Source organism: Solanum dulcamara, chromosome 1 (assembly GCF_947179165.1).
Source record: "Solanum dulcamara chromosome 1, daSolDulc1.2, whole genome shotgun sequence".
Taxonomy (NCBI): domain Eukaryota; kingdom Viridiplantae; phylum Streptophyta; class Magnoliopsida; order Solanales; family Solanaceae; genus Solanum; species Solanum dulcamara.
In genome coordinates this window covers 6,217,814-6,244,625 of record NC_077237.1, presented here as the reverse complement: position 1 = coordinate 6,244,625, position 26,812 = coordinate 6,217,814, and the positions used below count along the sequence as shown (strand labels likewise).

The window sequence follows — 26,812 nt, the reverse complement described above, 5'->3', positions numbered from 1 at the left end:
ATTGAACTCGTCGTAAACATGCCATCAATCTTGGTGAACTATTGACTCTGATAACACTTGTTTGATCTAAATAGCAGAGCGTCATGCAGAAGCTAATAATTATATTATCAACTTTGAAGGACGATTAATTAAATGAGAAAGAAAACTATAATAAAAGAAGCATAATATTTAATATGATTTGATCAAGTGACCTACATATTGAAAACAAATATAAAAAACACAAAATCTATTGAGAGAATAATCTCCCCCTAAACAAGACTCTTTAAAATACTACATTGTGAATGCTATTGTTTTCAGAAGAGATCTTCTATTTATTGATTTCCAAAGACTTTTCTTCCAAAAAAAATATATGATATTGTAGTCTTTTTTCACTCTTTTCTATCGAGACAATCTTTACAAAGTAAAACACAATTACGTTAAAATTCAAATAAAGTAAAAAATTTAGGGCAAATCCTAAGGATTCTCCTTTTTTTTTTTTTTTAATCAAAAACAGAAACATGAGACAAGAAAATATCTTAAAAGGAAAACTCTCAAATGGACCAAGATTGACTTTGTATTTATTACTAATTCTTACAAAGTTGAATTAGCTCTTTAGCAGCTACATCCATCTCTTCATTTCCTATGGATTTCAAATTTTTGCTGATATCTCTAACTTGTGCCCTCAAATTTCTCCCTGTTATGACGCCTTTAAGAGTTTCCGCAATTTCTTGTCTGTGAATTTTCCCATTATCATCTTTAACAATCTCCACCGCGACTCCCAATTCTACCATCAACTTAGCATTCATTGGTTGATCAAGATGTATAGGCATTGCTATTATAGGAACCCCAAAATCTAAACATTCAATTACATTACTCCAACCACAAGGACTTATATATCCACCAACACTTGGATGATTTAGAATTCTTGATTGTGTTGCAAATTTATCCAAGAATCTTCCCCTTTCTCCAATTCTTTCAAGAAAACCTTTTGGCAATGCATCTTCAAGATTTTGCTCTTCCCCTTTTGGAAATCTTACAACCCATATGAAATTAACATTACTTAGCTCCAACCCAAAAGCCATTTCCTCCATTTCTTCTTTTCTCAAGAAATACTCACACCCAAAGGAGACAATAACAGTTGAATTCTCATCTTTTGTTCCTAGCCAATTAATGAGCTCCACGTAATCCGCGTCATTAGTTACTCGATTTTTGATTGGTAGACCAACAGGAATAACTTTCCAATTACTCAATTTAGTGAAATAATCAATATATTTGGCCTCTATAGTTCTAGAGGTACTCATCAACATAATTTGTATATTTCCTTCAGCAAAAGGATCAACATCATCAAGTTCTTTCTCTCTAGTAGATTTTTCAATTAATTCATCTATTTTCATTAGCTCAATTTTTCCAGGATAAATATCCTGGAAAGGTAATTCAACCTCGGGTTTTCTTATCGAATTATAAAAGTATGAAAACACAGCTGCACCCATAACTACAAACTTCATTGCTGGAATTCCCTGCTCATTCGCTACGCCTTCAGCCCATTGCAACAATAAGTCATAAATTACCAAATCAGGTTTCAGATTTTGCAAGATTTTTGAGAAATTTGGTTTGGATAACTTCAGTGTCTTTAGAACAATGTGATCCATATCAGGTGGGAGATCATTCGTCGTATGGCAATTGGGAGGAATTTCAGGCAATTTTGGTAAACAAAGCTCAACTATCTTAATTGAAGCAGAGTATTTTTCAGGGATTTCTCTAGCGATAGTTTCACGACTTATAACTGTAGAACATACGCGAATGGAGAATCCCCTGTCCGCGAGTTTCTTGGCTAAATCGAGAAATGGAGAGATGTGTCCATAAGCCAACCATGGAAACATTAGTACTCTCAATGTACTACGACGCGTTGTTGGTACTTTTGTAGCCATGGACACTTTCCTCCTGAAACAAAAATTCATTTTTTTTCTTTTTGTTATTTAGAGTGAAACAAGGAAGAAAATTCGAGGCTTTATTACAAATAAATAAGAGAAGAACAATATTGAGGACAAAAATAAGTTTCCTGAGATTTCAATGTATATATGTTGCTGATTTACAATCATAGAAACAAGAAATGCTTTGTAAAACACATCAATATTATTTATGGAACACAAAAAATCTACATATCCGCACAACACAGAGTTTCACAATTAGAAAAAAAAAATAAAAAAAATACCAAAACAGATGGACATCGCCTTAAAGTTGACATCAATTTTCACTTAGATATCTTAAATTTTAAACATTCGTAGTATGTCCAACTTTGTTATTTTAACACTTTTTACTAACATGACATAGTGAATATGACACCTCATCAATAGCGTGTGAGAAACTTATATTTAGCCAATTTTTATTTTATTTTTCTCTTTTTATTCTTCATTTCTCAAGCCACTACCTCCCATCATTTCCCCAAGTTTAAACTCCTTCGATAAAAGTCAATTTTTTTGTTCAAATCTATTTTCAAGCCATTTTTTTCTTTTGTCATTTTCTTCATTTTATTGTTTTTCTGGATCTATCATCACCTCCTCCACCTTTTTCGCCAACATCCATATTTTATACACACTCTCTCCCCTCCCTCTCTTTTATTCCCACAAAACAACACTAAAAATAAGCACATTGGTTTATAGACATGAAAAACCAATAACCAATACGTCAAATTGATAAACTTCAAAACTGAACCAAACTGATCGATATGTAGCCTACCCAGAATGGTATTTAATGCAGAAAAAAATAATTTGGTGTCCAAAAATTATGTAAAAAAATCATAAATATAATTTAGAGCGAAACAAATAAGAATTCATCGAAATCAGATCCAGAGGTGGCCGCTTATTCAAATATTACGGAATGTCCTAAAAATAGAAAATGTATGGATATATTGAGCATATTTCTTTTTTATATTGGGAGTAATGTAACACCCCATAAATATTATTGATTCATGGATCCTTTCTTTCATGAAGTCCAAATAAATTATCAAAGTTTTCTATTTAATTCAAGCATGAAACTTTATGGATTTTTCATATAATAATTCCAAATGCATAGATTATTAAATATATAAAATTTAATTACCTATCTTATATTAATTTATATTGGCTTTTAAATGCATTAAATTGTTGATTTATCAAAAGTCCTTATATGAAGGCATGAAAAGATTTTGATCATGTTCTAAAGTATTTTGATCATGTTCTAAAAGTATTTTGATCATGTTCTAAAGAAATTTGATCATGTTCTAAAGTATTTTGATCATGTTCTAAAAGTATATTTTGATTATGTTCTCTCATGCCTAAAGTAATTTGGGCATAACTTTTCATAAGATGGTCCAAATTAGGTGATTCAAATTTCTGAATAACCACAACATCATTACCTACAACTTTGATGAAGAACATATCTTAAGATTCGGACTTTAAGTAGATCAAATAAATTGATCTTTGCAAGACATAGTGCTGTGACGGAATGGAGTGTTTGTAGAATAAAATTCATATCTCGATGTAGAATGCTCCAAATTGGATGATTCTTGAACTAACTGAAACTAGACTTCTATATCTACAATTCTTATGAAGACACAAAATCCTAATAAGGAATTTATCTTAATCAAACGTAGCTTTGAAAACAGATATTCCGTTAAAAGAGATTTCATCTCACCTACCATAGAAAGATCTAGAACCATTTGACATCATCCATGACATCAAAATTCTCCATTGAATTTTCAAGATCATCCTTTATGATTATGTTTATTTATTGTTAGGTCCCTCCTCCACACCTATAAATACCCATCTTATTTCCTCATTTTATTTACCAAGCTTTCTTAAGCAACTCTTCTCTCTATATACTTCTTTACTCCTTCTCAAATATAGTTTTAGTTTTAGTAGTATAAAGATACTACTCTAGTGATTCTTATACTCCGGGTAGTACACAAAATAAACCGGCGAGAAGAAAAGGCTAGGGGTCCAAGAGTGTTCTAATTCGGAGTAAAGCTTCAGATTTAAGGTATGTAAGGCTTTCATAGCATTGGATTGAGTTCGTCCATGCGCCCAATATTTAAATTTATTATAATTGAGTTATAGTTGAGTTTTATCCAAATCTTGAATTCTAAATAAATTAATTCTTCTTCTATTGAGTTTGATATATTTATGCATTAATATTATTATTATTATTATCTCTCATATTATTGGAATTATTGTTCATGGCTACTTTCCCATGAATCCTAATTGATTTGATGTTCATGAATATTTTTTTACACATGTTTTGAGTAAAGATGTTGGCTTTTTATTATTTTCATTGATAAAAATAAGTTATATGAATAAATACTATATATATGTATTTTATTGAGTTTTGAAAGAGCAAAAGAGTTGAATTTGAATAAATTTAAGAAAAATGATATTTTGAGCAAGATGTTTTGATGAGATGTAAAATGATGTTTTTTTTTGGAAGTATAATGATTGATGAACATGAAATGAGATGAGTTTGATGATTTAAATTAAAGTCCAATGAGACTAGATGATGAGTTTAATATGAGCACATATTTTGGGAGTAGTATTGAGCACCGAGTTGGGTAAGAGTTTAATTGACTCAAACCCCAGAACTACGTAGCCAGCGTAGGATGGAGGTTATGCCTCTTAAGTCCCTAAAAGAGGACTTTGATGAGTGGATCCAAGATGGTGATGTCCTTTACCCTGGCAAGGTATTGGATGGATGTGGCAACGACATCGCTTCGTTGTATCATCGCTAGCTCATAAGTGATGGTTGTCGGTTAGAGAAACTCCCAATTGAGTAAGCATTGCTTGTTACTATTATTTTTATTATTATATTTTAAACTTGCATTACATATTGATGTTGAGATGATGTTGAGTTCTGAGCTGAGTTTTCTTGAGAGAAGTTTCTTGATATTTTTCCTTACCTTCCTACCATTTTACATACTCGTACATTCCACGTACTGACGTCATTCGACCTGCATCGTTTTATGATGCAGATACAGGTGTTAGAGATCCTCAACAGGCGCTTCGTTGAAGATCATTATTTTTCAACTATTTGGTGAGTCCTTCTTATATTCGGAGGAACTCTTTATCCTTTAAGTATTGTTGAGTATTATGTTTCTTTTAAGGTAGCCATGGATATGTCATTGGCACCATCTAAGAGTATTAGAGGCTTCATAGACAGAGTTTAATGATGTAATTGGAGTAGTTCTTCTTTGAAACTACTTCTTCAAAAAAAATATTTCTTCTTTCATTAGATGTTATTAATGGAGAGCCCATATAAATATTCTTATTAAGTCTTCCGCTGATGAATGAATAAGTGATGAGACCAAGTGGTTCTCTCAGAGGCCAGAGATGGTTTCTGAGTGCCGGCCACGCCTAGGGTACCCTCTCGGGGCGTGACAAACTTGGTATCAGAGCACAGAGTTCAAGAGTCCTAGGGTGTCTATGAAGCCGTGTCTAGTAGAGTCTTGTTTATAGGTGTGTCGTGCACCACACTTATAATCAGGAAGCTATAGGACATTAGGAATTATTTCACTTCTTTCATAATCTGAGTTCGTGCGATAGAGTTTAACTCTATAAAATCTTTCTTTCTAATTCGTGCGTTTACACGTTTCAGACATGCCTCCTAAACGTTCAGCTAGTCAGAGGAACGCTGCCAGCACTGAGGTTCCACAGTCAGTGATGCCTCCACGGAGAACTAGGGGCCGACCTGCAAGGTCTACTGAGGTACCCCAAGTACCTACTGTTCAGACCACTCCTACTTCTGAGGAAGATTTTCGAGGAGCGATTGCTATGCTCACCCAGTTGGTGGCTGCTCGAAATAGTAGCCAAAGTTCACCAACTCCTAGCTCTAGTTATCAAGAGCCGTCTGCTGCCACGAGGATCAGAGATTTTCTGAGAATGAATCCACCGGTCTTCACGGGTTCTAACGTTGATGAAGACCCCCAAAATTTCATTGATGAGATGTGGAAGATACTAAAAGCGATGCATGCTACAGAGATTGAGGGTGTTGAGTTGGTGTCTTATCAACTCAAGGATGTCGCAAATATATGGTATAACCAGTGGGAAGAAAGTAGAGGTGAAGATGCAGAGCCTGCTCTTTGGGATGAGTTTGAAAGAGCATTTCTTGATAACTTTTTTCCCCAAGAGCTACGTGAAGCAAAAATTGAGGAGTTTGTGAACCTCAAGCAAGAGAGTATGACTATGAAAGAGTATAGTTTGAAGTTTATTCAATTGTCCAAATATGCCCCAGAAATGATTCCCCATATGAGGTCTAAGATGAGGAAGTTTGTCTCTGGCCTAGGCAAACATGTAAAGAAAGAATGTAAGGCAATGCTAATGATTTCTGACATGGATTTTTCTAGATTGATGGTGTATGCTCAGCAGGTTGAGGAAGATAAGAAAAAGGACCGAGAAGAACACCTAAGCAAGAAGGCTAAGTCTGCTGGGCATGAGAATGAGCAGAAGCAAGGGAAGGGTAACAAGTCTTTCTTTCAGAAAAGGTCTTCCAATTATGCACCTTCCCCAACAAATACTTTTACACCTAATACCAGGTATGATCAAAGATCTCTAAGTCACCAAAACTTCCGATCTCAAGGTTCTCAGTCCCAATTAAGTATGGCTCAAGGTTCTAGAGGGAAACCACCATGTGCTAGATGTGGAAGGCTCCATTTGGGAGAGTGTCGTGTGGGCACCAATGCTTGCTACGGATGTGGAAAGATAGGTCACTTCCAGAATGAGTGTCCTTCAAAAAGGCAGGGAGATGGAAGTAGTAGAGCTCAGTTTTCTTCTGCAGCTCCACAGAATAGAGGTAATCATAGAGGTGCAGCTTCAAGTGCAGGTGGGGGAACCAACCGCCTGTATGCTATGGGTAGTCGCCAAGACCAAGAAAACGCACCCGATGTTGTTACTGGTATGCTTCGAGTCCTTTCTTTTGATGTGTATGCATTACTTGATCCAGGTGCTACATTATCTTTTGTGACTCCTTACTTGGCTAGTAAATTTGAGATCCTTCCTGAGTGTCTTCTTGAGCCTTTCAGTGTGTCTACTCCTGTTGGTGATTCTATCTTAGTTGAGAGGGTCTATAGAAATTGTACTGTGTCAATCTATCATAGGGATACCATGGCTGACTTAGTTGAGTTGGACATGGTTGATTTTGATGTGATTCTTGGTATGGACTGGCTTTATTCTTGTTATGCTTCAGTTGATTGTAGGACCCGAATTGTCAAGTTTCAATTTCCAAACGAGCCTATCTTAGAGTGGAAGGGGAATTCTGTAGTGCCTAGGGGTAAATTTATTTCCTACCTTAAGGCTAGAAAATTAATCTCTAAGGGATGTATATATCACATAGTCCGAGTCAAAAATATTAATGATCAGACTCCATCTCTTGAGTCAGTTCCCATTGTGAATGAGTTTCTTGAAGTCTTTCCTGAGGATCTACCCGGAATCCCTCCTGATAGAGAGATAGACTTTGGTATTGATGTCCTTCCTGATACACAACCTATCTCTATTCCTCCTTATAGGATAGCTCCTGCTGAGTTGAAAGAGTTGAAAGAACAACTGAAAGACCTCCTAAATAAGGGGTTTATTAGGCCAAGTGTCTCACCCTGGGGCGCTCCTGTCCTATTCATGCGAAAGAAAGATGGGTCCCTTAGAATGTGCATTGATTACCGACAACTAAACAAGATCACCATTAAAAACAAGTACCCTCTCCCCAGAATAGATGATTTATTTGACCAACTTCAGGGTGCCACATGTTTCTCTAAGATAGACCTCAGATCAGGCTATCACCAGTTGAAAGTGAGAGAATGTGACATCCCGAAGACGGCTTTTCGAACCCGCTATGGTCATTTTGAGTTTCTTGTTATGTCCTTTGGATTGACAAATGCTCCAGCAGCTTTTATGGACCTCATGAACCGAGTATTCAAGCCATACCTAGATACGTTTGTAATTGTCTTCATCGATGATATTTTGGTCTACTCTAGAAGTAAGAGTGAGCATGCTAATCACCTTAGGATTGTCCTTCAAACTCTTAAGGAGAAGGAGTTGTATGCTAAGTTTTCAAAGTGTGAGTTTTGGCTTGAGTCTGTAGCATTCCTAGGTCATATTATATCTGGGGATGGAATCCAAGTTGATACTCAAAAGATTGAGGCAGTTAAGAACTGGCCCCGACCTACCTCTCCAACCGACATAAGGAGTTTCTTAGGTTTGGCTGGTTACTACAGGAGATTTGTTGAGGGATTTTCATCCATATCCTCACCATTGACTAAGCTGACTCAGAAGAAGGCTAAGTTTCAATGGTCTGATGCTTGTGAGACAAGTTTTCAAGAGTTGAAAGCTAGATTGACTACTGCTCCAGTACTATCCCTACCCGAAGGAACGGATGGTTTTGTAACCTATTGTGATGCTTCAAGAGTTGGGTTGGGATGTGTATTGATGCAGAAAGGTAAGGTCATTGCCTATGCCTCCAGGCAGCTTAAGACTCATGAGAGAAACTACCCCACTCATGACCTTGAGTTGGCAGCTGTGGTATTTGCTCTTAAGATCTGGCGTCACTATCTTTATGGTGTACATGTGGATGTGTTCACAGACCATAAGAGCTTACAATATGTATTCAGCCAGAAGGAGCTGAATTTGAGGCAGAGAAGATGGCTAGAGTTGCTCAAGGATTATGACATGAGCATTCTCTACCACCCAGGTAAAGCAAATGTAGTTGCTGATGCTCTTAACAGGTTATCTATGGGGAGTACAACTCATGTGGAAGAGGAAAAGAAGGAGTTGGCAAAGGAAGTGCATAGACTTGCGCGTTTGGGAGTTCAACTTATTGACTCTAGTGAGGGTGGTATAATAGTACGGAATGGAGCTGAATCATCTCTAGTTGCAGAGGTGAAAGCAAAACAAGATCAGGATCCCATTCTTCTTCAAACGAAGGATGAGGTTCACAAGCAGAAGGTAATGGCTTTTACCAAAGGGGGAGATGGAGTGTTGAAATATCAAAGAAGATTATGTGTTCCAAGTGTTGATGGTATTCGAGAGAGAATCATGGAAGAAGCCCATAATTCCAAGTATTCCATCCATCCAGGTTCAACAAAGATGTATCATGACTTGAGAGAAGTATACTGGTGGAGTGGAATGAAGAGAGATATAGCAGAGTTTGTGTCCAAGTGCCCAAACTGCCAACAAGTTAAAGTTGAGCACCAAAGGCCTTGTGGAGTGGCTCAGAATATAGAGATCCCAGAATGGAAGTGGGAAATGATCAATATGGACTTCATTACCGGTTTACCACGAACCCGCAAACAACATGACTCTATTTGGGTGATTGTGGATAGGATGACCAAATCGGCACATTTCTTGCCAGTGAAGACTACCAACACTGCTGAGGATTATGCCAAACTGTATCTTAGAGAGATTGTTAGACTGCATGGAGTTCCTTTGTCTATCATCTCTGATAGGGGAGCTCAATTTACTGCTCAATTTTGGAAGTCATTTCAGAAGGGTTTGGGTTCAAGAGTGAACCTTAGTACTGCTTTTCATCCGCAAACAGATGGCCAGGCAGAGCGTACGATACAGACTTTGGAGGATATGTTAAGAGCCTGTGTCATTGACTTCAAAGGTAATTGGGATGATCATTTACCCCTTATTGAGTTTGCATATAATAATAGTTTCCATTCGAGTATTCAAATGGCTCCTTATGAAGCTCTGTATGGGAGGAGATGTAGATCACCAATTGGTTGGTTCGAAGTTGGTGAAGCTGAGTTGATTGGACCAGACTTGGTTCACCAAGCTATGGAGAAGGTGAAAACCATCCAAGAAAGGTTGAGGACAGCTCAGAGTCGCCAAAAATCCTACACTGATGTTAGGAGGAGAGATTTAGAGTTCGAAGTGTACGATTGGGTATACTTGAAAGTTTCACCCATGAAGGGTGTGATGAGATTTGGAAAGAAAGGAAAGCTTAGTCCTCGCTACATTGGTCCTTATCAAATTATGAGGAGGGTAGGTAATGTAGCCTATGAATTGGAGTTGCCCCCAGAATTAGTTGCTATTCATCCCGTGTTTCACATCTCTATGCTTAAGAAGTGTTTGGGAGATCCTTCACTTGTTGTCCCAGCTGAGAGCATTGGAGTGAAAGAGAGTTTGAGTTATGAAGAGATTCCAGTTCAGATTCTTGATCGTCAGGTTCGCAAATTAAGAACTAAGGAAGTAGCATCTGTCAAAGTCCTATGGCGAAATCAATTTGTTGAAGAGGCTACATGGGAAGCTGAAGAAGATATGAAGGCTAAATATCCTCATCTATTTGTGCCTTCCGATGATGATGTTCAAGGTAATATTCCTTACTCCAACCTTTGAGTCGATGTATATTCTTGAATTTTAGTAATGGAGTTTGTGAGAAATTGATGTCTTGATGATACTCATTCTTGATGTCTCCTAGTTTCATCTTCATTCGAGGACGAATGATTCCAAGGGGGAGATATTGTAACACCCCATAAATATTATTGATTCATGGATCCTTTCTTTCATGAAGTCCAAATAAATTATCAAAGTTTTCTATTTAATTCAAGCATGAAACTTTATGGATTTTTCATATAATAATTCCAAATGCATAGATTATTAAATATATAAAATTTAATTACCTATCTTATATTAATTTATATTGGCTTTTAAATGCATTAAATTGTTGATTTATCAAAAGTCCTTATATGAAGGCATGAAAAGATTTTGATCATGTTCTAAAGTATTTTGATCATGTTCTAAAAGTATTTTGATCATGTTCTAAAGAAATTTGATCATGTTCTAAAGTATTTTGATCATGTTCTAAAAGTATATTTTGATTATGTTCTCTCATGCCTAAAGTAATTTGGGCATAACTTTTCATAAGATGGTCCAAATTAGGTGATTCAAATTTCTGAATAACCACAACATCATTACCTACAACTTTGATGAAGAACATATCTTAAGATTCGGACTTTAAGTAGATCAAATAAATTGATCTTTGCAAGACATAGTGCTGTGACGGAATGGAGTGTTTGTAGAATAAAATTCATATCTCGATGTAGAATGCTCCAAATTGGATGATTCTTGAACTAACTGAAACTAGACTTCTATATCTACAATTCTTATGAAGACACAAAATCCTAATAAGGAATTTATCTTAATCAAACGTAGCTTTGAAAACAGATATTCCGTTAAAAGAGATTTCATCTCACCTACCATAGAAAGATCTAGAACCATTTGACATCATCCATGACATCAAAATTCTCCATTGAATTTTCAAGATCATCCTTTATGATTATGTTTATTTATTGTTAGGTCCCTCCTCCACACCTATAAATACCCATCTTATTTCCTCATTTTATTTACCAAGCTTTCTTAAGCAACTCTTCTCTCTATATACTTCTTTACTCCTTCTCAAATATAGTTTTAGTTTTAGTAGTATAAAGATACTACTCTAGTGATTCTTATACTCCGGGTAGTACACAAAATAAACCGGCGAGAAGAAAAGGCTAGGGGTCCAAGAGTGTTCTAATTCGGAGTAAAGCTTCAGATTTAAGGTATGTAAGGCTTTCATAGCATTGGATTGAGTTCGTCCATGCGCCCAATATTTAAATTTATTATAATTGAGTTATAGTTGAGTTTTATCCAAATCTTGAATTCTAAATAAATTAATTCTTCTTCTATTGAGTTTGATATATTTATGCATTAATATTATTATTATTATTATCTCTCATATTATTGGAATTATTGTTCATGGCTACTTTCCCATGAATCCTAATTGATTTGATGTTCATGAATATTTTTTTACACATGTTTTGAGTAAAGATGTTGGCTTTTTATTATTTTCATTGATAAAAATAAGTTATATGAATAAATACTATATATATGTATTTTATTGAGTTTTGAAAGAGCAAAAGAGTTGAATTTGAATAAATTTAAGAAAAATGATATTTTGAGCAAGATGTTTTGATGAGATGTAAAATGATGTTTTTTTTTGGAAGTATAATGATTGATGAACATGAAATGAGATGAGTTTGATGATTTAAATTAAAGTCCAATGAGACTAGATGATGAGTTTAATATGAGCACATATTTTGGGAGTAGTATTGAGCACCGAGTTGGGTAAGAGTTTAATTGACTCAAACCCCAGAACTACGTAGCCAGCGTAGGATGGAGGTTATGCCTCTTAAGTCCCTAAAAGAGGACTTTGATGAGTGGATCCAAGATGGTGATGTCCTTTACCCTGGCAAGGTATTGGATGGATGTGGCAACGACATCGCTTCGTTGTATCATCGCTAGCTCATAAGTGATGGTTGTCGGTTAGAGAAACTCCCAATTGAGTAAGCATTGCTTGTTACTATTATTTTTATTATTATATTTTAAACTTGCATTACATATTGATGTTGAGATGATGTTGAGTTCTGAGCTGAGTTTTCTTGAGAGAAGTTTCTTGATATTTTTCCTTACCTTCCTACCATTTTACATACTCGTACATTCCACGTACTGACGTCATTCGACCTGCATCGTTTTATGATGCAGATACAGGTGTTAGAGATCCTCAACAGGCGCTTCGTTGAAGATCATTATTTTTCAACTATTTGGTGAGTCCTTCTTATATTCGGAGGAACTCTTTATCCTTTAAGTATTGTTGAGTATTATGTTTCTTTTAAGGTAGCCATGGATATGTCATTGGCACCATCTAAGAGTATTAGAGGCTTCATAGACAGAGTTTAATGATGTAATTGGAGTAGTTCTTCTTTGAAACTACTTCTTCAAAAAAAATATTTCTTCTTTCATTAGATGTTATTAATGGAGAGCCCATATAAATATTCTTATTAAGTCTTCCGCTGATGAATGAATAAGTGATGAGACCAAGTGGTTCTCTCAGAGGCCAGAGATGGTTTCTGAGTGCCGGCCACGCCTAGGGTACCCTCTCGGGGCGTGACAAGTAATATTACAGATTGTTTGGATAATTGTTACCTATTGTTTTTTGTTGTGTTACCTTGTTATAGCTTAATACAATATTTATATTACATAAATATGTTCTTTAATTTGGTTTTAACTGACATATATACCTTCTAATTTTAGATATATACAAATAAATATTTATATTTATATAAAATTGAACAAATAGACAAATATATCTTACGTGACATATATAATACATATAGTATGCCACAAATTGTCACGCATGACACCTTTTTTACCAAATTTTCCAGCAAATAAAAATGGGAATACACTGTAACAGTATGTCACGCAACCCAATTTTTTTTTTGGAGTTATTCAGCCACCAAGAGATTAGTAGCTGATTAGCATCACCATCATTAATATTAATATCAAAATTATGACCAAAGAAAAGGACCATAGTTGCTTGGAAATAAAGCTTTTGTCAAAAAGGTACAAGGTTGTCTCTGGTTGATAGTTGCTACAACCTGAACATCGCCAGCTTTTCAACTTTGATTATATTCGGATCACACACAGGATTCATTTGGGGATGACATTCTCTACATAATTTTTTTTCATATCCAAGGCTCAAATACGAGATCTCTGATTAAAGGATAAAACAATTTTATTATTGCACAACAGTTCATGTTAATATTAAATTTGCATTTCTGATAAAGGGCAACATCATTAAGTCTCAATATGTGAGTCTTTAATCAAGAACTTTCTAACTTATAAAAATTAAGCCTCTCTTAATTGACTAGTGCCTCTTCCTAATAATTATATTTACATTCTTCTAGAAAGAGCAAGAATAACACAAATAGAAGTTGAAAAGTATGCAAGAGTTTTGAGGTATTATAAATATGCATCATGTGGTTTGCATAACCGTTCTTTTTGATCTCTAAACCTTTTTAACAATAGTTAATTGAGTCTCAATCTCAAATAAAACTCTTCAATATTTTACTCAGTCCAATAATATTCAATTGGATCAGTCTTATTTAGCATGTCTAGCCTAAATACCCCTTATAAATTTATTTTGGTTCACAACATATTCTACGTATATTATTTCACGTAAAACACATGTGTCTACTTGTTTAACTTTATATAATTTTAATTGTCATACAATCAAAATTGAATGACATAAATATCAGTTAATATTAAATCAATAAATATGTTTATGTATTATGCCTATGTTAAAATATATCATATCATAGGGATTGGAGGAACAAATAAATCAAGCTGGCATGAGCATGCATATATATCATATCTTAATTCAATCATATCTATTTTACCCTTGATACATTATGCATGATTCATTAAAGGTAAAATCATAACATTCAAGAAATAATTTTATATACCTTATGATTACTCATCATTTTAAAACAAAAGTCATTCCAAAGAGAGAAGGTCGGCACAACCTTTTTGCATTTTTCTTCATAAAAAGGTATTTTTTTTGACTAATTTTATATGCCTGCGTAATCAATTACGACACGTTAATTAATAGACTTGTTGTATGATATAAGTCGTGAAATAACATATAACACGTCAACCAGCTCACAACCAAGTTGACTACCCAATAATCTATTTACAATGTACTCTTTTATTTTTTGAAGACAATTAAACGAGTGAATAGGCTAAAATTCCTTAAATTATCATATTTTACGAGCTGTATATCTTAATTATTGAATGTTTCTGTTTTTCTCCTATGATGTAACTCGTCTTAAAATTAATGATCCACCTGACATAAATATTCAATAGTTTAGATATTAAACTCGCAAAATGATAATAATTTTAAAATATTTAATTTATTCACTTGAAAAAAATTCCACGTGTATTGCTACATGGTATAACTTTAGAGTGTGATGATCATGCAACATGTCATATTCCTTTTGGGGTATTTCAATATGAGTTCATGGTAGTTCCAGGTAGGTTCTGTGAACACCGGATAGTTTAATTAGCGGATAATTTAATTAGTATGAAACTCGAAAAAAATTGATAATATAGGAGTTTTTTTTATTAGGAGTTTTTTTTTAATTTATTCACTCTAGTAAATATATATACTTCATTCGTATCAATTTATGTAATATAATTTGCATTGACACAAAATTTAAGAAAAAAAATGTAAACATACATATGAGAATTTTACAAATTTACCAAAAAGATAGTAGTAGTTATTTTTAGAGATAATAGTCAAAAACACGCTTGAACTATTACTTTTTCACAATTTTCACACTCCAACTATCAGCTATTTCCTTTTTCTTACCTAAACTTTCATCATCCATGTATTAAATGATACATATCAACTGTCCATTGTTCCCTTTTAGTGAGTGTTAATCCAAATCGAAAAAAGAGAAAAACTGATGATTAAAGTATAATATTGACTTTAAAAACTCTAATTCAAATATTTGATTTTTCGACCTTGTCTTTTCTTTTTAATCTACATATAGATACTCTCTAGATAATCTTTCTACGCCCTAGTAAACGTTTTTATTAACTATATATAAATAAAAGTCACACAAGAAGTCTTTCTTAAAATGTGCCTAAATTTTCGACTGTGAAATTTAAAACGAATAATCACACAACTGGTCACTTTGCATTAAATTTGGCTACAAGTCTACGTCGAAGTTTTCTACAAAAGACAGCTACAATTACTTAACTTATTTTCAATAACTATTCTTCGATCGTTAATCAAATATTTCAAATTTAAGTTTTACTGGCACACGTAGTCGCTTATGTGATAAAGTTTTCACACATTTGGTTTAATAAATAAGGCAGCCAATGTCACCAACTCCACAAAGAGCTCCTCTCCCATCCTTCTTTGACTCCATAGAAATACAAGAATTAAGCATATCAGTAGTGTCTTTGGTAAGAAATATTACGATCATGGCTACTTTAAGGGTACTGATGTTCCCATTTTTGGCTTATGGACACATCTCTCCATTTCTAAACGTAGCCAAGAAACTCGCGGACAGAGGATTCTTGATTTACCTTTGTTCTTCGCCAATCAATCTCAAATCCATCATCAACAAAATCCCCGAAAAATATTCTGATTCAATTCAGCTTGTCGAACTTCACTTACCAGAATCACCCGAACTTCCTCCTCATTACCATACGACCAATGGTCTCCCGCCCCATCTCAATCACACCCTTCAAAAAGCCCTGAAAATGTCCAAACCAAACTTCTTGAAAATCATACAAAATCTGAAACCTGATTTGGTGATTTATGACTTATTGCAGCAATGGGCTGAACACATCGCGAATGAACAGAACATTCCAGCAGTTAAGCTCCTAACTTCTGGTGCAACTGTGTTTTCGTATTTTTACAACTTACTAAAGAAACCAGGGGTTGAATTCCCTTTCCCTGCTATTTTTCTCAGGAAAATTGAGCAAGTAAAATTGAGTGAATTGTTGGAGAAATCTAATAAAGAGAAAGAACCTGATGATGGGGATGGTCTAGCTGATGGAAATATGCAAATCATGTTGATGAGTACCTCTAGAACTATAGAAGCCAAATACATAGATTATTTCACTAAATTGAGCAACTGGAAAGTTTTTACAGTTGGTCCACCATTCCAAGATCCCATCACTAATGACGCGGACGACATGGAGCTCATAGATTGGTTAGGAACAAAAGATGAGAATTCAACTGTTTTTGTCTCCTTTGGAAGTGAGTATTTCTTGTCAAAAGAAGATAGGGAGGAATTAGCTTTTGGGTTGGAGCTAAGTAATGTTAATTTCATTTGGGTTGTAAGATTTCCAAAGGGAGAACAGCAAAATCTTGAAGATGCTTTGCCAAAAGGTTTTCTCGAAAGAATTGGAGAAAATGGAAGAGTTTTGGACAAATTTGCACCACAACCAAGAATTCTAAATCATCCAAGTACCGGAGGATTTATAAGTCATTGTGGTTGGAATTCAGTAATGGAAAGTATAGATTTTGGGCTTCCTATAATTGCCATGCCTATGCATCTTGATCAACCTGTGAATGCTAGGTTGATCGTAGAATTGGGAGTCGCAGTGGAAATTGTTAGAGATGATGATGGAAAAATTCATAGAGAAGAAATTGCGGAAACTCTAAAAGGTGTCATAAAAGGTAAAACAGGGGAAAATTTGAGGGATAAAGTGAGAGATATCAGCCAGAATTTAAAATCTATAAGAGAAGAAGAGATGGATACTGTTGCTCAAGAGCTAATTCAACTTTGTAGGAATAGTAATTAGAGCATCTTATGATTCAATTAGCAAATTAATATTGTATGTGAGGTGTTTTTGATTGTCTTCAAAATATATTGAGGTTGAAATAATGAGAAAAAAATACGATGCAACTTATAATAACAAAGATAAACGATTGAAGAATTTGACTTGTCTTCTTATTCCAGGAAAGAATATATATATGTATGAGTTTTAGTCTCCTACTCCTATAATCTCTTCTAAAAATATTATGAGAATATTACATTCCTATGATATCTCATATTAGAATATCACATCTCTCAGAAACATAGATACACAATAATAATTATTATATTTACACAGATTTTTGCTTAATACCCCCTCAAATTAGTGCATGAAGATTTTGAATGCCCAACTTGCAAAGAAGGTAGTCAAACTGATGCCTTCATATAATGCTTTTTGTAAAAATATAAGTGAGTTGCACTTTAGAGGAACCATATGCTTAACGAATGTTGACCTTTGTTATTTTGTCTCGAAGAAAATGACAATTTATTTCTATATGTTTCGTCCTTTCATGAAATACTGAATTCTTTGTTATATGTAGCAGTGACTGACTATCACAATATTCCCGTTTGATATATATTAATGGCGTGCTACATTGCAATTCACCTCTTATATGACATTTCGAAACAAACCAGTTTTCAACATAAACACATAATGTATTTATAATCAATGAACTCAAATTACAACTTAGAATTCGAACAACAAGGTAATTGCAACAGTAACTAAGGAAAGAATAACAGTGAGAAGATAGTCAAAAGGCGATGAGATACTAGAACCGAGAATGGAGATGAGAGATAACTGACAGTTAAAGCTTCGATATAATTTGCATACCCGTTCTCTCCGATCCCTAGATCTTTTAACAATTGGATTTGGATTCCAAATAAAACTCTCCAATTTTTTACTCGGCATAATACTATCAACTAGATCAGTCTAGCCCAAATACCCTTACAGAGTTATCTTGGTTCACAACATATTTTACGTGTATTATCTCAAGGAGGACACATATGTCTACTTGTTTAATTAACTTTATATAACTTTAATTATCATACACTCATAGTTGAACGACATTGATGTCAGCTGATGTTAAATCAATAAATATGTTTATGTATTATGTTTATGTTAAAATATATCATATCATAGGGATTGGAGGAACAAATAAATCAAACTGGCCTGAGCATATATATATATATATATATATATATATATATATATATATATATATATATATATATCTTAATTCGATCATTTCTATTTTTCCCTTAATACATTATACATGAGTCATTAAAGGTAAAATCATAACTCATCATTTTAAAATAAAAGTCATTCCAAAGAGATAAGGTTGTGTCAACCTTTTTGTATTTTTCTTAATAAAAAGGTATTTTTTTGACTAATTTTATATGCCTACTCGTTAATTAATAGACTTGTTGTATGATATAAGGAAAGTCGTGAAATAACATATAACATGTCAACCAGCTCACAACCAAGTTGAGTACCCAGTAATCTATTTAATATGTACTTTTTATTTTTTTAAAGACAATTAAACGAGTTAATAGGCTAAAATTCCTTAAATTATCATATTTTACGAATTTTGTATCTTAATTATTGAATGTTTCTGTAATTCTCCTTAATGAAACTCTCTTTAAATTATATGTGGCAAAATATTTGGAATAATTTGTTGAGAGACGTATGAAATATGAAAAAAGTATTAAAATTAATGATCCACCTCACACAATGAGTGTTCATGGTAGTTCAGTGAGGTTTTATGAACATCCAATAGTTTAGATATTAAAATTGCAAAATGATGCTAGTTTTAAAATGTTTAATCTGCATATGCACTCGGAAAAAAAAATCACATGTACTACTACATGGTATAACTTTAGAGTGTGATAATCACGTAAAATGTCGTATTCCTTTGGGGGTATTTCAATATGAGTCCATGGTAGTTCAAGGTGGGTTCCGTGAACACCAGATAGTTTAGTTGGTATGAAACTCGCAAAACAATGATAATTTAGGAGTTTTTTTATTTATTCACTCTAGTAAAATTTATACTTCATTCGTGCCAATTTATATGATATAATTTGCATCAATACAAAATTTAAGATAAAAACGTAAACATACATACGAGAGTTTTACAAATTTACCAAAAAGATAGCTGTTTTTTTTAGAGATAATCGTTAAAAACACGTTTGAACTATCACTTTTTCGCGAGTTTCACACTCCGACTATCAATTATTTCCTTTTTCTTACCTAAACTTTCATCATCCATGTATTTAAGGATACATATTCAACTTTCCGTTAATCCCTTTTGCTATCCGAAAGAGAGTGTTAATTCAAATAGAAAAAGAGAGTAACTGATAATTAAAATTTGATATTGACTTAAAAAACTCTAATTCAAATAATTGTTTATTCGACCATTAACTTTTCTTTTTAATCTACTTATAGATAATCTCTCTACACACTAGCAAAAAAATTTATTACCTATAAAAGTCACACAAGTCACTTTCTTAAAATGTGCCTAAATTTTCGACCTTCAAATTTCTAACGAACAATCACACATTCGAAGTTTTCTACAAAAGCCAGCTTCCAATTACTTAATTTATTTTCAATAACCATTCTTTCATCGTTAATCAAATATTTCAGATTTAAGCTTTACTCTACACGTGGTCGCTTCTATCATAAAGTTTTCACACTTTGGTTTAATAAATAAGGCAGCCAATGTCACCAACCACAAAGAGCTCCTCTCCCATCCTTTGTTCACTCCAACACTTTGGTAAGAAATATTTCGATCATGGCTACTTTAAGGGTACTGATGTTTCCATGGTTGGTTTTGTTGTATTTGTTTGAATAAAGAAGAAAAATGTCAAAAATTGTGGGTATTTGATTGGTGGAAGTCAAGAAAGAAAGCTAATTATTTTCACATATTTTGTCAAATATGGTGACATAAATGTGTTCATATGCAGCAACCATGCCTCTAAATTGCCTATAAATAGGCATCTCCAAACCCCTCCTCTAGTATACAAGGAATTAAATTTTTGGTGATATTTTAAATCAAAGGGGTAAATCTCATTTTATAAGTACAAAAACAATAATCCATTTTGTTGGGAAGCGAGAGGAGAACCAGGACAGTTGACTACCACTAAAAGTCAGACTAAGAGTACACATTGTATGATTGAAAACTGCCGCTGCATACTACCCGATGTGAGATAAATTGCTCCTCTAACTTTTTCTTCTTTTCAAAAAACAACATCAACACTAGACACAAATGTAATGTTAAAACTTGTGTGAATCTCTTTATAGTTTGAGTGAATTGTGTGAGTCTATTCTTCATTATATTTTTTACTTTTTTTTATACAGTGAATTGCTCATCTCCTCTTGTGGATGTAGGTCGGTTGACTGAATCATATTAAATATTTGTCTCTTTTGATATATTTCTCGTTTATCTTCTTACTCATGGTCTTTCTCGATTTATTTTGTTAGTTTCTGCATGACACTTAATTATTTCATTTTAACAGTCCTAAATTGCTATGTTGAACCAAAAGTATAAACTTGCGATCAGAAATTCATAAAAATACAAAATAAGGGTACTGATGTTCCCATTTTTGGCTTATGGACACATCTCTCCATATTTAAACATAGCCAAGAAACTCGCGGACAGAGGATTCTTGATTTACCTCTGTTCTACGTCCATTAATCTCAAATATGCCAACAAGAAAATCCCCCAAAAATATTCTGATTCGATTAATCTTATCGAACTTCACTTACCAGAATTGCCTGAACTTCCTCCTCATTACCATACGACCAATGATCTTCCATCCCATCTCCATCACATCCTTCAAAAAGCCTTGAAAATGTCTAAACCTAACTTCTCAAAAATCGTGCAAAATCTGAAACCTGATTTGGTGATTTATGACATATTTCAGCAATGGGCTAAACACGTCGCTTATGAACAGAACATTCCAGCAGTTAAGCTCCGGTGCAACTGTGTTTTCATATTTTTACAATTCACTGAATAAACCAGGGGATGTATACCCATTCCCTGCTATTTATCTCAGAAAAAGTGAACAAGTAAAAATGAATGGAACTGTTAAAGAGATGGAACCTGATGATGATGAGGGATCGTCTAGCTGATGGAAATATGCAAATCATATTGATGTGTACCTCTAGAACTATAGATGCCAAATACATAGATTATTGCACTGAATTCATCAATTTGAAGGTTGTTCCAGTTGGTCCACCGGTCCATGATCCGATCACTAATGAAGCGGATGACGTGGAGCTCATGGATTGGCTAGGAACAAAAGATGAGAATTCAACTGTATTTGTTTCCTTTGGAAGTGAGTATTTCTTGTCAAAAGAAGATATGGAAGAGATAGCTTTTGGGTTGCAGCTAAGTAATGTTAATTTCATATGGGTTGTAATATTCCCAAAAGGGGAAAAGCAAAATCTTGAAGATGTATTGCCAAAAGGTTTTTGGAGAAAGGGGGAGAGTTTTGGATAAATTTGCAACACAACCAAGAATAAAGTATAGATTTTGGGGTTCCTATAATAGCAATGCCTTTGCATCTTGAACAACCAATTAATGCTAGGTTGATAGTTGAATTGGGAGTTGCAGTGGAGATTGATAAAGATGATGATGGAAAAATTCACAGAGGGGAAATCGTGGAAACTCTTAAAGGTGTCATAACAGGGAAAACAGGGGGAAATTTGAGGGTCAAAGTGAGAGATATCAGCAAGAATTTGAAATCTATAAGAGGTGAAGAAATGGATGCAGCTGCTCAAGAGCTAATTCAACTTTGTAAGAATAGTAATAAGTGCAAATAATTTGGTGTGTTTTGATTCAATTAACAAAATAATATTGTATGTGATATGCTTCTGTTTGTCTTCAAAATATAGTGAGGTTGACCTAATGAGAAAAAATAGGATGCAACTTATAAGTTGATACTACAATTCGACATTCTCAAATGTGACTTTCTTTAGGTTTGAGTTATAGGTAAAAAAATACATCTCAACTATTAGTTGAGTCTTTTTTTGTCTGAATTATCATTATCTATATATTATAACACACCTGAAGCTGATTAGGTAAACTATCAATTGTTCATAACTATGTTTTTACATACATATATGGTGATAGTTCAGATAGATAGAAAAATGGAACAACCGATAATAATTTAGATAGGAAAAGAAAACATCTAATAGTTAAAGCGTGAAACTCGTGAAAAAAATGATAGTTTAAGTATGTATGTGACCATTATCTCTTTAGCTTTCAATATGAATTCTCAAGTCCATGTCATTTGTTTCTTGTAGTGGTTAATCATGTTCAAATCATCCTCTTGACTTGTTCACCTCCGGATTTTAGCCCATACAGAAAGGAGAAAACAAGATTTTTTCTAAAAATATCGGGTACAAATCGCACATTGTATCAACTAAGACACATAATTGGCAAACATTAATCATGTTTTAAGAAAGGAGAAACTACTTAATTATACAAATATTCTAATCATATTTATTAATTCTTCCTGTAATTTGAAATAATTACAGTTTATATCAATAATTCATAATTTAATATCAAATTTCAAATCAGATACACGTAAATGTATATTTTTTGCTATCAGATACACTAAAATAGCGGGAGAGGCGAGCAAGATTTGTCTTCTTATCCCATATACATGCAAATCACACCAGTTACATACATATATATGTATCTGGTGTGATTCGTATGTATCTGAAATATCAGATACAAAGGACAGTGACGAGCGATATTTATCTATGATACATGTGAATTCGCGCGAGCGATATTTGTCCAACTTCTGTAGGTTTCATATATTTTTTTGTTGCATCATTGTCTATTCCTTTCATATTTATTTTAATCAATTTCATAGTCTCTCACCTTTTCTTCCCCTCTATGACCAAAGTTATATAATACACTAATTTGCTTTTAGAGTATTCATTGTGGTACTTATATTATTTATTTATTTATAAATAATTTTGTAAAAAATTGAATTTCGTTGATTGAATTTGATAATGAACATTAATTTTTTCTCATCAAATGTATACAAATTTATTAATGAATACGAATCGATATCTAACAATATAAAATTATAAAAATGGTAATGCAAGCAAATTATATCTACTTATTAGATGAATATGAACCTTACCAATTTTGACTAAAACAAATGCATGCAAATTTATTAGATGAATATGGACCAATGTATACTTATGTAGTATTAGAAAGATACTAATACAAATAAATGTATACTAATTTATTAATGAATACGGACGACTGTATACAATACAAATTATCTAATGAATATAGATCAATCAATACTAATTGCAAGCAAATGTATACAAATTTGTTAAGTGAATATGGATTGAGTTTTGCAAATAGTTGGGGAAAATAATTTGTATACAATACAAATTATCTAATGAATATAGATCAATCAATACTAATTGCAAGCAAATGTATACAAATTTGTTAAGTGAATATGGATTGAGTTTTGCAAATAGTTGGGGAAAATAATTTGTATATGGTGGACTCTAGGAATATCCTTTGAAAGAAAAATAGTCTTAATTAAATATCTTTTTTTTTTGCTAATTTTAAGGAGACTTTTTGCTAATTTTTAGAAGAAATGGTTGAAAAGTTAAAAGAGAAAATCTGGTACTAATTATAAGGATGGATATAATTCCTAATTAAATATCTTTTACTAATTTTAAGAAAAATAATTTTAAAGGGAGGCGTGAGTGAATAAGAATTTCCTCCTCTATTATTGTGCAGAATAGACGCTTAGCTATTAAATGTCAATTCTTTCAGGCTTTTATTTGCTAAATAATTATTTTCCTAAAATATGCTAATTCAATCTAAGGATATGGTACTAAATATCTTTTTCCCTTTTTTTTAAAAAAGTTTTGGAGAGGATATGAGTGAAAATTTCCTGTCCTATTTTATTTTTCATTCGATATTTGGAGCCCGTGTAGTCCCGACTAAATCAGGATCGCACACTGCAGAACTCATTTGTGGTGACGCTCCCAATATGATTTTCTCTATACCCAAGACTCGAACACAAGACCTCGGATAAAACAATCTCACACCACAAAATCTCCTATTTTTGTTCAAAATATACTTTGACTATTAAATAATTCTTTGACTTTCATTTGCCAGATAATTATTTGGCAAAAACATGTCCATTCAATCTACTTATGTAAATTCTATTTCTCCTAAAAAAAGAAATTCAAAAATATACTTTTGACTATTAAACAATTCTTTGACTTTCATTTGCCAAATAATTATTTGGCAAAAATACATCAATTCAATCTTATTATGTAAATTCTATCACTCTTGTATATTACTATTTAATAAATAAGGTATCCAATGCCACCAAGGAGCCATCTCTCATTTCACTCTATATATAGGGATTAGGAAATCACAAATTAAGTATACCAATAGTGTCTTTCAATATTTTGATCATGGAAACTGAAGTAACAGAGCATGGTAGTACTACTTTGAGGGTACTGATGTTCCCATGGTTAGCTTATGGACACATTTCTCCATTTTTAAACGTAGCCAAGAAACTCGCAGACAGAGGATTCTTGATTTACTTGTGTTCTACGCCAATCAATCTCAAATCTATTAACAAGAAAATCCCTGAAAAATACTCTGATTCAGTTCATCTTATCGAACTTCACTTACCAGAATTGCCTGAACTTCCTCCTCATTACCATACAACCAATGGTCTCCCACTCCATCTCAATCCCACCCTTCATGAGGCCCTGAAAATGTCAAAACCCAACTTTTCAAAAATCTTGCAAAATCTGAAACCTGATTTAGTGATTTATGACATGATGCAGCAATGGGCTGAACACGTCGCGAATGAACAGAACATTCCAGCAGTCAAACTCATAACTTTTGGTGCAGCAGTGTTTTCATATCTTTTTTACTTAGTAAAGAAACCAGAGGCTGTATTCCCATTCCCCGCTATTAATCTCAAGAAAATTGAACAAGTAAAAATGAGTGCTAAAGATTTCGAGGATCGTTTGGTGGATGGAAATATGCAAACCATGCTGATGTGTACCTCTAGAACTATAGAGGCCAAATACATAGATCATTGCACTAAATTGATCAATTGGAAGGTTGTTCCTGTTGGTCCACCTGTCCAAGATCCAATCACTAATGACGCGGACGATGTGGAGCTTATTTATTGGCTAGGAACAAAAAATGAGAATTCAACTGTTTTTGTCTCCTTTGGAAGTGAGTATTTCTTGTCAAAAGAAGATAGGACGGAAATAGCTTTTGGGTTGGAGTTAAGTAATGTTAATTTCATATGGGTTGCAAGATTTCCAAAGGGGGAAGAGCAAAATCTTGAAGATGCATTGCCAAAAGGTTTTCTTGAAAGAATTGGAGACAGGGGAAGAGTTTTGGACAAATTTGCACCACAGCCAAGAATTCTAAATCATCCAAGTACCGGAGGATTTATAAGTCATTGTGGTTGGAATTCTGTAATGGAAAGTGTAGATTTTGGGGTTCCTATAATAGCCATGCCTATACATTACGATCAACCATCGAATGCTAGGTTGATAGTAGAATTGGGAGTCGCAGTGGAGATTATTAGAGATGATGATGAGAAAATTCACAGAGAAGAAATCGCTGAAACTCTTAAAGATGTCATAACAGGGAAAACAGGGGAAACATTGAGGGGCAAAGTTAGAAATATCAGCAAGAATTTGAAATCTATAAGAGGTGAAGAGATGGATGCTGCTGCTGAAATGCTGATTCAACTTTGTAAGAACAATAATAAGTGCAAATAATGTGGTCTGTTGTGATTCAATTAACAAAATAACATTGGATATAAGATGCTTTGTTTGTCTTCAAAATATAGTGAGGTTGAAATAATGAGAAAAACAAAATATGATGCAACTTATAAATTTATCCTACAATTCGACATTCTCAAATATGACTTTCTTTAGTTGTAAGTTAATGGTCAAAAACACACTTAAACAATTAAATGTGTCATTTTTATACCTGAATAATCACTATCTTTGTGTAAAGACTCACCTAAAGCTTTTTAGACCAATTATTAGTTGTTGTTTTTCCTACCTGATTTATCATCATCTACACAACTAGGTGTGTTTTAATACAGGCAAGAAAATAGAACAACTGATTATAGTTTGGTTAGAAAATAAAAAACATCTAATAGTTGAAGTATGAAACTCGCGAAAAAATAATAATTCAAATATGTTTTTAACTGCAATTAAATATAGATGATGGACTAGAACATAGATTATGTGTTAATCTTTTCATAGAAAAATTATTTATGAAAAAATAATTCTAAATCATTCAAGTGCCGGGGATTTATAAGTTATTGTGGTTGGAATTAAAATTTTTATCAAAAATAAATTATGTGTTAATCTTTTCATAGAAAAATTATTTATTTTTATATTTTTTGAATCACATTTTATGATTCTAACTCATGTTTTTATCTATAATTTGTCAACTTATTACTTAGAATCATATTTATAATTCATATAATGATTGTCTTAGTGAAATAATGCTTTTCAACGTTGAATTGATAAAATCTTTCCTAAAACTAATAATTGAAAGAAAAAAAAGTCTAAGAAATCATATATAAAAAATATTAAGTAATAATTTGCAACTAAAAAGATAGAAAAATAAAATA

At 33.2% G+C, this 26,812-nt stretch overlaps 3 protein-coding genes and 1 pseudogene across 3 annotated transcripts; 3 read left to right on the top strand and 1 right to left on the bottom strand.

The window, feature by feature from the left end:
• Window positions 1–563: 563 nt before the first annotated feature.
• LOC129886441 (beta-D-glucosyl crocetin beta-1,6-glucosyltransferase-like) lies at window positions 564–1,907 on the bottom strand. Its single transcript, XM_055961137.1, has one exon. It carries the CDS (start codon window positions 1,905–1,907, stop codon window positions 564–566), a length of 1,344 nt encoding a protein of 447 aa, XP_055817112.1.
• Window positions 1,908–15,563: 13,656 nt separating this feature from the next.
• Window positions 15,564–17,267, top strand: LOC129886436 (beta-D-glucosyl crocetin beta-1,6-glucosyltransferase-like). The gene has a single exon (XM_055961124.1). The coding sequence runs from the start codon at window positions 15,696–15,698 to the stop codon at window positions 17,130–17,132; it is 1,437 nt and encodes a 478-aa protein (XP_055817099.1). The 5' UTR covers window positions 15,564–15,695; the 3' UTR covers window positions 17,133–17,267.
• Window positions 17,268–19,932: 2,665 nt separating this feature from the next.
• Window positions 19,933–21,996, top strand: LOC129885398 (beta-D-glucosyl crocetin beta-1,6-glucosyltransferase-like; annotated as a pseudogene).
• A 2,538-nt stretch (window positions 21,997–24,534) lies between these two features.
• LOC129886430 (beta-D-glucosyl crocetin beta-1,6-glucosyltransferase-like) lies at window positions 24,535–26,074 on the top strand. The gene has a single exon (XM_055961112.1). The coding sequence runs from the start codon at window positions 24,606–24,608 to the stop codon at window positions 25,941–25,943; it is 1,338 nt and encodes a 445-aa protein (XP_055817087.1). The 5' UTR covers window positions 24,535–24,605; the 3' UTR covers window positions 25,944–26,074.
• Window positions 26,075–26,812: the final 738 nt, after the last annotated feature.

What these genes read in the sequence shown, in the direction of transcription:
- LOC129886441 (XM_055961137.1), bottom strand. Translation starts at nt 1,907, where the DNA reads ATGGCTACAAAAGTACCAACAACGCGTCGTAGTACATTGAGAGTACTA.
- LOC129886436 (XM_055961124.1), top strand. Translation starts at nt 15,696, where the DNA reads ATGTCACCAACTCCACAAAGAGCTCCTCTCCCATCCTTCTTTGACTCC.
- LOC129886430 (XM_055961112.1), top strand. Translation starts at nt 24,606, where the DNA reads ATGGAAACTGAAGTAACAGAGCATGGTAGTACTACTTTGAGGGTACTG.